The sequence below is a fragment of the Citrus sinensis genome, chromosome 1 (genome assembly GCF_022201045.2).
Source record: "Citrus sinensis cultivar Valencia sweet orange chromosome 1, DVS_A1.0, whole genome shotgun sequence".
NCBI classification, from domain to species: Eukaryota; Viridiplantae; Streptophyta; class Magnoliopsida; order Sapindales; family Rutaceae; genus Citrus; species Citrus sinensis.
Window position 1 is genome coordinate 1,201,482 of NC_068556.1, and position 17,063 is coordinate 1,218,544.

At 31.1% G+C, this 17,063-nt stretch overlaps 1 protein-coding gene across 1 annotated transcript; it reads right to left on the minus strand.

Annotated features, from left to right (window-relative positions):
- Positions 1–6,825: 6,825 nt before the first annotated feature.
- On the minus strand, positions 6,826–7,789 carry LOC102619724 (ethylene-responsive transcription factor ERF003). Its single transcript, XM_006483384.4, has 2 exons — positions 7,621–7,789; positions 6,826–7,520 (listed from the first exon to the last, which is right to left on the minus strand). The coding sequence occupies exons 1-2, from the start codon at positions 7,701–7,703 to the stop codon at positions 7,025–7,027; spliced, it is 579 nt and encodes a 192-aa protein (XP_006483447.1). The 5' UTR covers positions 7,704–7,789; the 3' UTR covers positions 6,826–7,024.
- Between the last annotated feature and the right edge of the window lie 9,274 nt (positions 7,790–17,063).

Here is a 17,063-nt window from a genome sequence, read left to right on the forward strand (position 1 = left end):
AACTTCTTAATTTTCTATCTATTTTCTTACCTACTGCCATTAAATTAAAAAAAAAAAGGATTAGTAGTTAGTAATTTGAAAACACATATAGCTTACTTAAACCACGATTAATTCTCATAATATTTCTAACCAAATAAATCTTAAACAACATACATTAAGGTTCTATTACTTTAAAAAACTTTCTTACATATAAAAAGAATCCTTTGTTAGTCCTATTTTATTTCAGTAGTGCTATACATCCCAAATTTTTTATCCCAAAAAGTTATCCCAAATGATGTGTCATTAATTGAGTAGTTGATAATTCTTTACAAGATCTAAGTGAATTAATTATATAATCTCACCAACAAATTTATAAATGACACATCATTTGTGATAATTTTTTGGGATAAAAAATTTAGGATGTGTAATATTACTCATTTTATTTTCTGAGGGTTAGGATAAAGTTTCGTATTGTTTAAACAACAAACGAACGGCTAGCATTTTATTTAAATATAAGCATTGGTTGGTAATGGGATTTTTTCAAGTTTCAACAACTAAACAAAAGAAATGAACCCCACACCATGTGCATATATTCCCCAAGTAGAAACATATATTATATATACAGTACCTAACGAACGTTAGTTCTATTTCTCGTAAGAAAAGAAAAATCGATGCCCTTCAATCTTATTGCCAGCTATATTATGCTACCAAACAGTTTAAATTCTACTTAGAATTGTCGTTTAGGAAGAATAAATTAATTATAAATCTAATGTATAAATTATCGTAGCCAACAACTCTTTTGAATTTTGAGTTCTGCGATTTTGTTTTGGTGATATGGGACTGATTCACAATGGTTCTATTTCAAATTCAGGAATGTGCAAAAATCCGTGCGATATGCTTAATTTGGGTTGAGTTGGTAAAATTATTTTCCAAACTCAAGTGGGTTTAATTTTCCAAACCTATCACCCCACGTCTTAAGACTTAAAATTAATAGTTATGAAGTATAAATATGTTTTAGAGCAAACCAAAATATTAACACAGAAAATGAGGGGGAAAAGAACATTTTGCAAATGGGCCTTAAATGGGAAAGAAGCCCAATAATAGGTATTGCTTTGCAGTCTGTACTGAGGATTCATATTGGCCCATTAAATTCTAGGCTGGAATGAACATTATTTCAGGCCCTTGCCCATTCATCTCTCCATACCGTATAAATTTTATTTTTTGAACGGTGGGATTCTACAGCGGGCGCTCTAACGTACGAATTTGCAGCATGAGTTTATTGATTCGTAGCGTAGAATTATGTACACGCTATAACTTATGCCCATACGGCCATACGCCTAACAACTAAGTAGCTTTCCATGAATCTCTAGTCGTTCGACAAATAACAACTAAGTCTTTTGAAAAAAATCGATTTTAGCTTGATGTATGATGTAACTTAATGAGTCCGGTAATGTTAACATGCATTTGTCAAAAGCTCTTTCAAAACTTAAATGAATTCAGTTAGGTTTATATTATCTATAATTGTAGTAATAGAATTTCTTTAAAAATTGCATTCATTTTTCTTCTTCGTTTTAGAGAGGGTTAGACATGTATGTGATAAAGAGAAAGGCAAAAAACCTTAGGGCCAGTTTAAGAATGCTGTAACTTTTAAAATAATTGCTGTTAGTTGTGCTATAGAAATAATCAGGTGTGAAGATAATTAATTAGGTGTTTGGTAAATTTTATTTTCAGAAGTACTGTGAGTTTTAAAAACAGTTATGGACGTTTAGTAAATTTTATTGTTAAACTGCTGAGAGAAAACAAATGACTAAAATATATATAATGTAAGATAAAATTTGCTTATACATATAAAAATATTTACATACAATATTTTTAATTGTGTATTATACTAATTTTAACTAAAAATAAAATCTATAATATATTGATTTTAATTTTTTATTTTTTCATCTTAAAACAATTGATAATTAAATTTGTAATATAGTGAAAGAAATTTAATAATAATTTGATCAACAATTGATATTAATAATTTTATATCGATGAATTATAACAAAAATTTATTAAAATATTGATTTTGTTTTCAATTTGAATAAGGATAATTTTCGGTTTATGTAATAATTTTAAGGATATTTATGAAATTATAATAAAAGATAAAATTGATTCTCAAAATCAGAATCTAAAAGCTATTAATTTCCTGCTTTTCAAAATTAGCTGTAGGAGGGACTGATTTTGACAAAAGTGAATTTAATTTTTGTTTACCAAACACTAAAATTAATTTTTAAATTTTTAAAATCACTTTTGAACCTCCTAAAAGTAATCCCAAACTGGACCTTAGGTGCTCTGATGCAAGATGTTATATTAGGATTCTAGAATTTTGTTATTTTAGGTATTTTGATATTTTCTATTTTTAATTAGAGTCCATTATGGAATATATATATTTTTAGTCTTCGATTTCAAGTATAATTGTGATTTAGTTTTCCTTTTTAAGTTAACTTAAGGAAGTAGATTTCTTTTATTGCAAATAGAGAGTTATTGTATTCAAAACTTCATCCTCTAATATTCAATCTTTTATTATTTCTTTGAGATTATCTATTAAAAATTTCTCTTATAGAGTCATTTGGATAAGAGCATCATCCAATCTCGCTAAATGAGTTTTTAAAATCTCATCGACTTATTCGAATTACAATGAGATCTAATCATTCTTCGATTAGAGTCTAAACTAATCGCGTTGGCTTGGTTCAGTGTTAAAATGATATTTAATATTTATCTACTCTATCAATTCCACTTTCACTGCCCCGCTCCGTTATGCTCTCACCTCTCACTATATATACACCCTCATGCACTGAATTCTTGTTGCCTTCACATCTGATACGGTAATGGTAAATAGTCATGTGCCGAAAACAGTGAGGGGGGTATAAACGGGGAACATGCACCCAAAAGTCTTCCTGTACAAATAATTTTTAATGTTTGATGTTGTGGATATTGACATTGCAAACATAATTAAACAAGATGCCTTGTCCATTATCTAGTCCCAATATAACAGAAAGAGTACTGGTGAACAATTAAAAGTTAACAAAAAAAAAAATGGCGGAAAAAGAAGCTTTTTATTGCACAATTTCCTTTTTCCTTTTTGCTGCAATTCGTAGTTTTCTTACAAATTTACCTTATTACTTTTCGGTGGTTCATGCTTTCCAAAGTTCTGCGTTACATCTGTACTCCTTTCACTGTTTTGATTTTTTGGGCTACAATGCAAATATCCCGAGGCCGTGTCAATGTGGAAGGAATCTTATGAAATTTGGGAACAGTTTAGTGCACTTGAGCCCCAACGTTACATTTTCACAAATTTTTTGTTATAGGGCTCATTGGATTCAATCTTATCTTTGTCTCTTTTTTTTTTTTTACTTCATTTGACAGTTACGATTAATTGCCGAGTGTGTTTAAGGCCATGTGAAGCAATGGAGAAGAAGGGAAATAAAATTTTAAAAATGCATGAACCCTAAACTTAATGACAAAGAAGAGTCGGGTTCAGCCTTGACCCTATCAAAAAAATATCAACAAACTACAGAAATGTTTTTGTGCTCTAGTTCAACTTGAACTGGTAAAAGGATTGTGGCTTTTCAGTGTGTAGGCCATCTACCATTTGCTTTCACTCCCAATAAATAAATAAATAAATGAATAAAAGGCCATTTTCCTTTTGGATTTTTGCATGAACCCCTTTATTTGATGCATCTAAAAACAAATATTAAAACCCCATTAAAGAGACAATCTCAATATACCTAATTTTTTGGGTATATGAAAAAGGGATTTTAAGGCCAATATGATTTTCTCCAACCCAACATTTTCACATGAGATTCTATATATACCTTGCATGATTAGATATAGCTATCATTTGTGTTGACCACCTTTTCTTCTAAGGAAGATCTCATCTTTGACTCTTCAGTAGTGCTTGTTTGGTTGTTCCCCTTCTCTTTTTCACAAAGTGTGCAATTCAAGGGAAAGGCCCTTTCACAATGAAAGTTTGTACAAAAAGGAAGGGAAAAAAAATAAGAAAGATGTACAAATGTCTATACTTGCTTGTTTAATATATTTGATTCACCTCTTTCTATATTCAAAATAAGACATTAAAAATCCATTCATATTACAATTTAAAATTTATCGATATATGTTTTGATCAGCTTAGAAACAATGAACATAATTTAAAAATCGGCTCCAAATTAAGAGAAGGAATCAACACCAAACAATTTATAAAGAAATATCCAGATTCACTATTTAAAAGTCGTGATCTTGGTCGTCGGCGTAGCAGCTATGAGCACGGCATGAAAATCAATTTAAATTAAACAAAAGTGATGTAGGATGGCTACGAAAGATAAGCAAGGGACTGTAACTTGAGCTACAGATATTCATTTGATGTGTATAATATATTGTTTCGAAACTTGCAATGAGATGAACTTGACTTACTATACTGTAGCTATTTGTCCTGTGCTTCAGTTGGAAATTGCCTTTTTTTTATGATCATTTTGTAAGTTTATGAAAATTTTCTACATTTCGTATTGCTTTGAAGACTTTTATCTTTTTTTGTTTTTAGATATCAAATTTAAATCCTGTTTGTTTTATTTTTCTTATTTCAATTAGGAGAATTTTATTATATAATAATATTTTGAGTTTGTCTACCTTGATACATTTCTAATACTGAAGATTAATATAAAAGGAGTCCAAAGCCTTAAGTTTGTATTCAAAATTTTTCATTAATAAAATTTTAGACCTATTTAAAAATTTATGTTTATTTAAAAATTTATGTTTCTCTATCTTTTCAATCTCAATGTCTCCATTCCATCAAAAAGAAATTTACTCTAAACGAAATTGTGGAACAATTAGATTCACTTCTTAGAAGTTATCAAGCCAAGACTAGAAAATTTCCATCAAGATTAACTAAAATTTCAACATAATTAAGCCACTAGACAACCTTAAATTTTTAGGAAGCAAAGCATGAAAATTATGACTATCAATGAAGAGCCAAAATATGTCAAAATTGTTATGTTATCATGTGAGTAGCTTATTTCACTAGTGATCTTCAGGCTTGTCGGGAATTTAGCTTTAACCCGAAAAAGAAGAAAACTTAAATCTTTCAGGTTTCCCTACAGACACTAAGTTCAAACAATTAATGATGATAAACTCACTAACATGACATGATTTAATCACCTTTGCTGAATCAAAAGTAAAACAGTATAATGAGAATAAACAACTTTAGTTTTTGATAGTTGTGGGGAACAAAATCAAATTCCAAACAGGTGAACCATCATTAAGTTTCCATTGACAGAGACTAGACACCAAATTCCAAAAAGCAAGCATGAATTTTTAAACTCTGCATTGTAAATTTTATGCAAATACTCAATATCGTCACAAATGAACAATTTTATTCGATAAGAAGGGTGTGGGGAAAAAAAAAACAGAGAGAAAACCTTCTTGTTAATGCTGCTAAAATAGTAACATTATATGTTTTCAGAGTTGGGTTTAATGTATTACAAGTTGAAGTTCCGCAAATAAATTTAGCAATGATTCACACTTTTAGCTGCCGACGATGTATATGTAATTAATGTTTAATTTGTTATTAAAAAAGGTTAAGGTTTGAAATGACATGATGCTAACTTTAACTTACAATATTCCTAGTTCTGCATATTACTCTCATCGAGTTAAAACATTCCAAAAGCGGAAAATGATTTAAGCCAAAGTGAAAAACAAAATTACTAGAGACAATAAAAAAGTTACTACATCTTTAATCATCACATAATAGTAACATTACGGGAAGGAAAGGGGAAAATTACTGTAAAAACGCACACGTTCTTAGTAATCAAACGTTTTATCTCTTGATCATTAAATTCCCACTCTTTTCCGTGCAAGAAAGCGAAACTATTTCCGAGAATCCCCACAGCCTAATGCTAAACACACCCTCACTTGGGTTTTAACCTCCCACAAGCTCAAAATGGGGCAGGAGTAGATTTCGCCTTTATTATTTTGATATGGTCAATGACTCTTAAACTATGGCATCATTGAATGAGTTTAAACTCTTGATAGACTCCTGATTATATATAATCTATTATTTATTTTTTATGCAAGCATTTGTGGGGCAATTTTAATTGTCTGGTCTTATTAATACACAAGACATGAAATTGTACTTGAAAATTATCAAAGGGATGGAGGGAGAAAGTGAAAGAGGATGGGCCAATGAAAAATCATTAGAACCACCCAATGCCATTCAGCAGTATTCTTTTCCACTTTGACAGAAGCAACTAGCGAATAGCAATTTCAAAGAAAAAAACCTGCTTTCAGCTGCAATGAACCAGAAGCGTTTTCAGAGCCAACAGTTGTGTAAAACATGACACGAACTAGCCCAAGAATGATTGGTCTCGTTCCATAGAAGTTGAAGCACTCTTTCATGCTTTACAAAAGCATTTAAAACTAGGAGACTTGACTACAGTGTGACAACGCTCTCTCTCACATACTTTTTGTTGAAAAATTAGAAACATTAATTAGGGTAGTGTATGGGAGATGTTATACCAAACAACGCTACATTGTAAATATATCTTCTGAATTAATTTATTGTTGTCGCTTAGACTTGTTTCAAATTGAAGTGTCATAAATTTTAGTCTACAACGGCTGTAAAATGGAAACATTAACTATTGGATTCGTACTTTCGTTTTTTCTTTTTTCTTTTTTTGAATATTTTCATTGTGAGGGCTCCCCTGCAGTTGAAAAAGATTCTTTGTTTGTTGATTTTTTACTATTTGGTGACAATCTTGGCACGGCATTTTTTCAACTGAATTGACGTTTCTAAAATGAAGTCACAAAGCGGATAATAATAGCATATATTATAACATAATACAACTGTACATTAAGCTAGCTGCTTCTTCAATGGGTCACTTAGAAGATAAATTCTAGGAACCGAAGATGATCTAGTTCTGGTGGTACACTTAAAAATAGACTCTAAAATGGCTAACATGGTGGGGGGTTAAATTAGCAGAATTGGAACAAACAGGGTGCATGAGCTATATCACAGAGCCTGTGGCGAAACAACAGAACAGAGCTCAAGTGAACCATAATCAAGCAGCTCCTCAATCATTTGCTCAATGTGATCATCTTCAAGTGGTTTGAACTGCTGGGCAATTTCAACTTGTTCCTTTTTCACCGCCCGGTTAATTGGCTCAGTGCTCCCTTGCACTTGCATTGGTCTCATTTCTAGCAGATGCTTGCCCATTTCATTGATTCTTGTGGCATTGCCACTGGGGGTTGAAACATGTGAAGCTGGCGCTTTTTGAGGCTCATTTGCTGCTGATGATTTGGTCATTTGAAGTGAGGCCATGTAGCACCTATGCAGCTTTGCTGTCAAAGTTGCCGAGAGAAGCTTTGATGAGGATGAGTGCGACGCGTTCGGGTTGTAAGGGAAGTTGGTTCTGGCTCGTGGTCCGCACATAAGCCTTGCAGCTTCATCATAAGCTCTTGCAGCGTCTTCAGCTGTTTCAAACGTGCCTAGCCAAATTCTAGTCTTCCTGCGAGAGAAAAAAAAAAAAGGACGAAACGTTTCCGTCAGCACAAAAATACAATGCCCGAAACGCGGTTGAAACACTCGTTCAAGAGTCTTGAACTTACAAGAGAGGGTGGCGAATTTCCGACACCCAAGAGCCCCAGTGCCTCTGTCGAACGCCCCTGTATCGCTGCTGTGGTCTGGCCATGTTAGCGAAAGAAGAAACGTTTCTTTGAGAAAGTGTTCGTGAAAATGCCTGAAGGAGAGTGGTGCTAGTGAAGAAGGGGAGGGGGGGTTTTTGTAGCTGCGTTTGTTGACAGAGATTTAAGAAACCGGGACTCTTTTTCTAAGCCTTCTCTGCTGTCTGGCACCAAATTGAGCAAATGGGTCCCATTGAGCTTTTTTGGGTTCTTGCCCTTCTTTTTCTTTATTAATTATGCATTTATATTAGTTTACAGTTGGCTTATTTGCAAGTGATGATTGTTGAATTAATTAGGCTTGGGTAAAATAAATTTCAAACTGACCATATACAATTCACATGGCAACAATACATAATAACTTTTGTTTCAAAAAATTATAATACCCAACTGTGCTTTATCAGCATTTGTTTTTTCCAATAAATCTAAGGTCATATTCTCATTACCTCATAGATTTGTATTTTGTCATGTGATCCAGTTTTCAGTTTGGATAATGACAGGTCTTTGCTTTGAGCATAACAATAAAAAACAATAGGCCAATGTCGTTAAACTATATGATCTTTGAACAAAATATAATCATATTATATATATATATATATTTTTTTTTAAGGGATAATCATATTATGTTAAATTAATACGAAATTGCAATTAAGATCTTTAATCAGGAATCTTTGAAGTTTATTTACAAGGATTATGGGCGTTTTTCATTACAGTAGATATGCAACAATATGGAATATGGGAATCAATTGTGCTCTAATAGTATGATTGAGTCATTCCTTTTTTGGACATATCAATTGAAGAATCTTAGACCAAAATTATTACCCTAACCATTCAAATCATTTGTTCAAATCTCATGCACTATTATCGGATCAATTTGCACCCAGAGCAACAATCTCTTATATAAATCTTTATATATCTTTTTCTGTTGATTAATAGATCAAGAAATTAAAGCTATGTGACGGCACAACAAGAAGAATAGATCTTTCCACCAAAATAAAAATTTGGACTGCTTTGCAAGTGGCCCATTTGTATCACTGCTAGTCACTTTCATCTAGTGGTAATACAATTATAATAACATATGGCTTGCAGTGATGATAATTTTTATTTGTATAATTGATGCTGATTTTGAAGATAATGGGCCAAAGATATGGAAAAAGCATGCATGTTTTACACACAGAAATGGAGACATTATAATCAACTAAAACAATAGTTCAAGTTCTATGTTTCCAGTTTCTTCATGTTCGTTGTTCACCCACGTGCCAACAATGCTTCCTCCATGCTTTGGATAATCGATTATTCGATATGTACATGCACAAAGAAGAGTTCAATAAATTAAAATATGAACGATTTTGCAACTTTTTTTAATTTTATTTTCAAGTAAAGCTCTAGCTTTTAAAAAATTGAGATATTTAGTTAATTCTCAGCCATCAGCTGCTATTTCTGACTCTTTCGTTCGCTCGATATCATCCACACGGTGAAGGGTGAAGACTGAAGAAGCAGAACCGTGTTCATTGCAAACATTTTTGGCATTCAATATTTCTCTTTCTATCCTGACAGAAGATTTGGCCAAAAAATTGTCAGTTGTGTTGTGCTTTCCATGGCAATTTGGCAACTACCATCTTATCGTTTTCCGCTGCTGCATGTGAGCTCATAAGTCATAACCATTAACCAAGTTCAGATTGAAGTATCATAGCTTCTTATAGTTATGAAAATGAGTAAAATGAGCAAATAAAATGAGTAAATTCTCAGTTAGACTCTACGATAGGATATTATTTCTATTTACTTACTGTCTGCTAAAAAAATAATCTCAAACATTCATGTTGTTATTTCTGATAAAATAAGAGCTGCTTTTTTATTAATCTCTAGAGTAACGGCAAGAACGTTTACTATTTGTTACGATAGAAATAATTTTTTTTCTCTGAAAGAAGCTTCATTTACTACTTACAGGACTTACAGAAGTAACAATAATATTAATATTTCGAAATGCGATTTTTTAAAATGTGAGGACCATCTGAAAATTAATGCCTAAGCATAAAGATTAAAAGAAACTTTTCCCATATAAAATCCGTGCTATAACTGAAAAAAAAATATGGATATTCATTAACATGCCCTAATGCACCAATAAAGTGTTGGCTTCACTGGCAATGGAGTCCCCTTAAGTGGTTTGATTGGGTTTGCTCCCCAGTTTGAGTCGCAGGGAAGTCGCATTTGTTAGGAGAACCTGCGCCTCCCGGTTCGAGCGGGGACTTTTAATCTGGGTTGTGGTACGGGCTTAAAGGTGCCTCCCACGGTTGAAGCCCTTCTCAGGATACCTCGTAGTTAAGACAAAAAAAAAAAAAAAATTAACATGCCCTAATGCTAGTGATCATACATTTTGCGAAACAAAAGCTGAAAAGAATCAAACGAGCATTCTCTTATATATTTTCACATGAACTTTCAAAATTTTGTACGGTAGATTTGAGTCAAAAATGATTTTAATTGAGATCCATACAGAATCTCTTATTAAATAATGAATATATATAATGTTGATCTAGTGCGCGATGTTAGGTATAATAAGTGTTGATTGAGAGTTTTGTACTATGGGTTGCACAACCTCCAATCGTAATTTGTTAGGCGCAATGTAGCTCACCATAACGTATGCGATGTCACACACTAGATCAAATATATATAATAAGTAAATTAAAAAAAATCAAAAAAAAGTTTCAGATAACAACGGCTACAATTTAGAAATGCTTTTCTTTATCAAGCACGTAAGAAGAGGACAAGGGAAACAACAACAACATAGCTAGATGCGTATTGACGAGTTAGAAAGATTGAAAACTTTTGTCTGAATCTTGGTTTACAGCTAACGTTAGATTGATATTTATGAAAGAAAAAATAAAATAAAAAAGAGAGATGAGCTAGGCACAAATAAACAAATAAAATAGGACCCACAAAATATTTGATCAAACGCGTTGAATGTGGGACCCCAAAATATTGATGTAACATGGCTGATGCTTGATAGCTAAATTTAATTTTCTTTAAGCTAAAATTTTGCAATTTTTCCTAAAGAATAAGCTTCTTAAATTTTGCTTTCTTCATCCCAGCTTGTGCAGATCACATGCGCACAAAGGGCTCACGGAATTGTGCATTGAACAAAAAAGAAAAAGTCGGGCAAGTTTTGTTGGGATGAGAACGTTGGAATTTAATATCTCCATCAATTACAAGCATTGTGTGCGTCATCTGTTTTTCTATGCTGCTACCTGCTTGTTTCTTAGCTTTCCCTTTCAAATGACATATTTTTATTTTCGTTCAAGCTAATTAAATCTACCTTGTCTCTATTAGCATTTTTTTTTTGGGTATCTGAAACTATACAGCTTGAAATGTTCTTTCCCCCCCTCAGATTTTTACTTAGGAGCTGTGCGATTATTTTATTTCTAGTTTGGTTTTGTTTAGAATAGTTGTGTAGCAATTTTTTTCCCCCTCGGATTTTTGATTTAAGTAAACTCTTCCAACATTAAATTAAAAATTCTCATTTTAATTAAAAAGTTCTCTAAATAAATGAAAATCTCTTTCCCAGTAAAAAAAAGCTTTATCTTCCTAGAATCTAACGGGGAAAAAATCAAATGTGTTTTTAGGAAGTGACTGAAAATAATGTTAGATATACTAAAAATTTGCATGAATAATTGATGAGCGAATTTGATCTCATTCGTACATTGCCATGATCAGTTCATATATATTAATCAGCAAGTGAATAAAATAGCGAGAGTGGTGTAATACTATATAATATAAATTACTTTATGATTGTCTATCATACATTAATAATTGTTCCATAGAACTGGAATGTGTATATTTAATAACTACATCTAGGAATAAGCTTATAAGATTCTGAGGAAAAAAAAAATTATCCTGGTCTTATGGGCACTAATAGTCAACAAAGATTTAATCACCTAGTTAGTTAATTTAATACAGTTGGTTAGTCTAGCTAGACGCGGTTTCGTTGCAAACCAAGAAAGAGGATGATTGTGATTTGTGAGATGAATTGACGTGATAGAAAATGTTTTATCCTTCAAGGTTCCCCAATTCCGAGTACCCCCGCAGTCTATGGGATTTGCCCAGCCTGTTTTTTTGAATTTTGCAACCACATATTAGACCACAATAAACTTTATTCATAATTAACATTTTATTAAAAGGATGCATCCAAATCCAACTCCATGTGAACGTCACTAGTTTCTCTTAACTTCATATGTATTTATTTCTTCATTAGAAGCTGAAATGAAATGTATTTAATTTTCAATGGAAAATCACAATCCAATTAAAGGTTTTTTTGCACTAAGAATGAAATTGAAGGGTGCAATTCGAAATTGATGTGATATGTTTGTCGTGTTGAACCCGAGATTAATGCTCAAATCAAGCACCCAAGACCCCTGTTTTTTTTTTAAGGCATTTGTATGTGTTTTACAATGAGAAATCTATTAATATGTAAAATTAGATGATGACTATTAATATTTTTTAAGGCATTTGTTTCATCACATTGTGAGGAAGATGACTATTTAGTTCTAATTCTTGAAATTAAGAGAAAAATAGAATCCATAATTTATTAAGACTCAAACTCATGTCCTCAAAATTTTTGAAGAACAAGACGGCACGACCCTTTGTTGGTTAATCAAGACCCAACTAACAAAAGCTAACAACATTGATAAAAACATATATAAGAAATGAATCAGAAACAAAAAATAAATGTGCTAAAATCCACTGAAGAACAAGACCACATGATTTCATTATTCAACACATCAATGTTACAAGGCTTTGGAGCTTATTATAGAGAACAAGATAACACAACTTTCACTTATTGACTCTTTCTCTGTAGCCTCGATGAGATCTGCAAATTTAGCACATCAAATAACCTTATAAAGGTCGTTTTAATTTACCGAAACTAGAAAGAACCAGTTATTTTTTAGCAACCCGGGCTAAGAGCCAATTTGGAATTGCGGTTGCAAATTAAATAGGCTGCTTTAACTGTGCGGATGCAATAAGTTGCTGAGTAAAATGTAATTTGGTGTTTGTTAAACTTTGTTGTTATGGTTACTGTGAGTTTGAATAGCAGTGAATATACATTTGGTAAATTTGATTACGAACTTGTTGTTTATCATATAATGACCAAAATAGATAAAGTTTAAATTACCTTTTATTTTTTTTAAGAGTATGTTTAATAGATGCCTTTTTAAAACACATAAAATTATGTAAAGTAAGAAAAAAACTCAATTAAAAAAATATAATGCACTCCATAATCTGTTACATAAAATATGATAAAAATTCACACTAGTACATAGTCCAAATAAAATAAAAAAGTACTATGCGTTACATTTACATTAAGCTTGTTACAAGAAACACAATGACTATAAAAAAAAATATAAATAGATTGAACATTAAAAGCCAGGATTATGAAATTATTTTTAAAGTCATGGTTAACTTTCATATGAAATTGTTCATAGTTCAAACAAATTTACTTTATCATATACAAGCTTATTAAATCTTATAATAGAAAATAAAAGTAAAATATATAACATATAAACTTATTGGATCAAAAATTTAATAGTGAAGAGAATGTATAGTAGTTATGGTGGTAATTTGATTTTGATAGTAATATGATATCTAATGATGTATGTAAAAATAAGACATAATTTTTTTTTAAATATTAAGGTTAAAATAGAAATTCTAAAAAGATGTGGTAGCCTATTTAATAAGCTACTTATGAAATTGAAAAGAACCACCTACCTACTTTTTAAAACTCCTGTCAAAATAGAGAAAATTATGAAATAAATAACTTTTACAAAACACATAAAATTATGTCACAAATTATGAACTAAGTAGCTTATTAAGGGTCAATTTTGATTGCGGTTGCTGATTAAATAAGTTGCTTTGATTACAAAAACAGCTTGGTATTTGGTAAATTGTGTTGTTGCGATTGTTGTGAGTTTGAAAATTAATGTACACGTGTTTGGTAAATTTTATTACAAATGTATTGTTTTATTATATAATGACCAAAATAGATATAAGTTTAAATTATCTTTTTTTTTTTGGAGTATATTCAATGATATTTAGGCATGTTTTTTCTTTTTAAAACACGTAAAATTACATAAAGTGAAAAAAGAAATTGATAAATTTATGTATACAAAATATGATAAAAATCACCCAAGCCCGATATGACCACGTTTTTTATTTCCTTTCCTTTTAAATTTTGTAACAGTTTTCGCAATTTAATTTAAAATCAAAAGCATCTTTGATTTGTAAAAAAAATTTGAGTTGTTATAGAATTGAATAATTTGAATTCAATGGGCTGTTACATTGTGAATAAATTTTGAGCTGTTACAGAATTGAATTATTTTGAATTCAATGGGCTGTTACAGAAGCAAATAAAATAAAATATTCAATTCAAATATTCAATTTTTATTCAATAGTTACATACCCTCATGTATATAAAAGGCAGTATTCCTCTTTTGTTTTAACCACAACAAACACACAGAGCTTTTAAAAAATTTTCCTCCTCTAACGTTTTGTTCTGATAAAGATTCTACATCATTGTTGTTTGCCAGAATTATTTGTCTGTACTTGACAAATAATTTGTTTCCGTTGTATCATGAGAAACAGATACTAACAAACCTAAAACACCGTAATGGGTGGTAAATCTGTTTTAAGGAGACTGTTGTTTAAAAGACCTTGGGTTTTTTCTTTTTCTTCTCTTTTTGTTTTTCATTTTCTTTTCTGTTGTTTATTTTGTTGTTGCTCCAACGATTTACTGCAACCATGTTTACTAACTTTCACTTGTTGTTTACTTATATGAATTTATGTTCTGTTGCAATTTGATCAACATACCTCCAATTGTTGACTCACTAAAATTTTTCTATAATTATGGCGTATGGAAAAATAAAACATAATTATTTTTTTAAATATTGAGACTATAATAAGAACTTTAAAAAGGTATGATAGCTTATTTAATAAGTTGTTTATGAAAAGTAACACTACTTACTTTTAAAAACTGTTGTCAAAATGAAGAAAATTATGAAATAAACAGTTTTTACAAAATTTATCAAATATTATTTTTATCACAAATTATAAAATAAGTAATTTATTGAGTTTTAACTTGATTCCCAAACCGAGCCTAAGTTTCAACCTCAATCTTAATCAATCTTAAATGAGGCTAACTGTTGACCAGCTTGACCAAAGCTCCTTCACATGCGCATCACGTGTAAACTTAAATGACCTCAAAACGACTAGACAACTACTAGCTTCTGAATTGTCGTCTATTGTGCTTAATTTCTAGCATGTGACGTCGCAGGTTTCCAGATGACCTATTGGTTGAATTCCAAAACCATAGATGACAATGTCATTCGCTCAGATTTTGAGACCGCAATTCAACTATACTCAAGCTTTTCATGATACCAAAAGAAATAATCTTGACATACCTGAAATGAAAGACGGGGCGAAATTGAAATAATGAACTGTTGAAACAAAGGTAATTTTCATAGAGACGAGACATAATCGAAATAATGAATTATTATTATTATTATTATCTTTTAGTAAAAGAGTAATATTATTAAATAAAAAGCCAGCTACAAATTATAGAGATTTTCAAGGGAAACTCTAGAAACCAAACAGTAAAAGACTCTGGGGACAAAGTCAATTTCGCGATATACAAGGCCATTAGATATGAACACAAACAATAATACTAAACACAAGTCTTTGATAATAACATCTATGCTACAAATTTACAATGAATTTTGAATCAGAATTCAATAAGATATAATAAGAAAAAAGAAAAGGGAAAGAAAATTGATGCTTCAAACGAGTTGATCAAGTTGAATAACAAGCACTGTTAAAAATGCAGTAGTCCTGATTAGATGGGGAATTAAGGAGATCATGTGGATCAGTTGCACAAAGCATTTAGAAATTCACACAGGTCGTTTTCAGGCCATGTGCCACAAATTTTTATTTTATTTAATTTTTTCATAAACGAGTTAATTTCAACTCCGCGTTATTTGCTGACCAATTATCGTAAACTCCAAAAATAGTTCGAGAGTTTTTTTTTTTTTTGAATAAAAATAGTTCGAGAGTTGAAACTTATGATCTGTGACTAATTTGAGATCTTAGCTTCTTGTGTAGATGATTTTGATTGGAGAAAAGTAGATTGCAGAAAAGTGAAACGTGGGGGCCTGCTAAACCATTTTAAGACTTATAGTTACCATGTTCAACCAATGAAATAAATAAAATAAATAAAAAGCCAGAACTTACCAATAAGAAAAGGCAAAAAAGAAAAAAAAGGCTATGGGCCATTGTAGATTGTGGAATTGGGGTCCAACCATTCCAATTTGTCTTGTGTCCTTTATATTTAGGGAAATTATTATTTGTATACTCTTAATTTACTTCATTATAAAAAATACTATAATCTTTTGAGGGTGTATCAATCGTCCATCATAAGTTGATAAAATATATCAACTGACCACCAAACCGTTAGTTGCCGTTTAAGTATGATGACGTCAGAAGGATAATTTGGTCTTTTCATATGATACAAGTGATAATTTAAGGGTATACAAGTGATAATTTTCAAGGGTAAAATCGTCAATTCACTATAATTCTATTAACTTTCAAACGACAACCAACGATTTGGTGGTCAGTTGATACATTTTGTCAATTAAGGGTGGACGATTGATACACCCTCAGAGTATTATAATATTTTTGATAACAGAGCAAATATAGGGTATACAAATGATAATTTTCCTTATATTTAAATCATATTAAAAGCAAAAAATAGTCGAATTAAACCAACTTATATAATTTTTATCACACTCTTTTCCTCCGTTACAAACACTTTAAAATTACAAAAACTTAAAATTAAAAGAAGTAGTCAACTGTAATAGCGTAAAAATTTGATCTAAAGTAAACTTCATTCAATTTACAGTTTCATTTTGCTGAGAAGATAATTCTACGAAGTTTTCATAATCTATTAACATTTGAAATGGAAGCAGAGAGAGCAATTGACGAAGCTGGGTTTGTTGATGAAAAAAAGGGGTAAGCGACGGTTATTTTAGAGATTGTAAAAGGGGTTTGATAAGGGTAGTGGAGGGGTGTTAATAGCATCCCTCGTTGGCTTGTGCACTGGAACAATTTTAATTTTTTAAGCCCAAACATCTTCAATGGGCAGCCTATAAGTTGCTGCTACAGTTGTCTTGTTGATGGTGGACGCAGTCAATTTTATGTTGTTCGAAAATTATGTTAACACTAAGATTGGAATCCCCAATGTTATTGGTAATGGATAATTAGAGGTGTTCGCCGATCGAATTTTACGGATTAGATATTAATCCATATATGATCTATGATTTTGCGGGTTATAA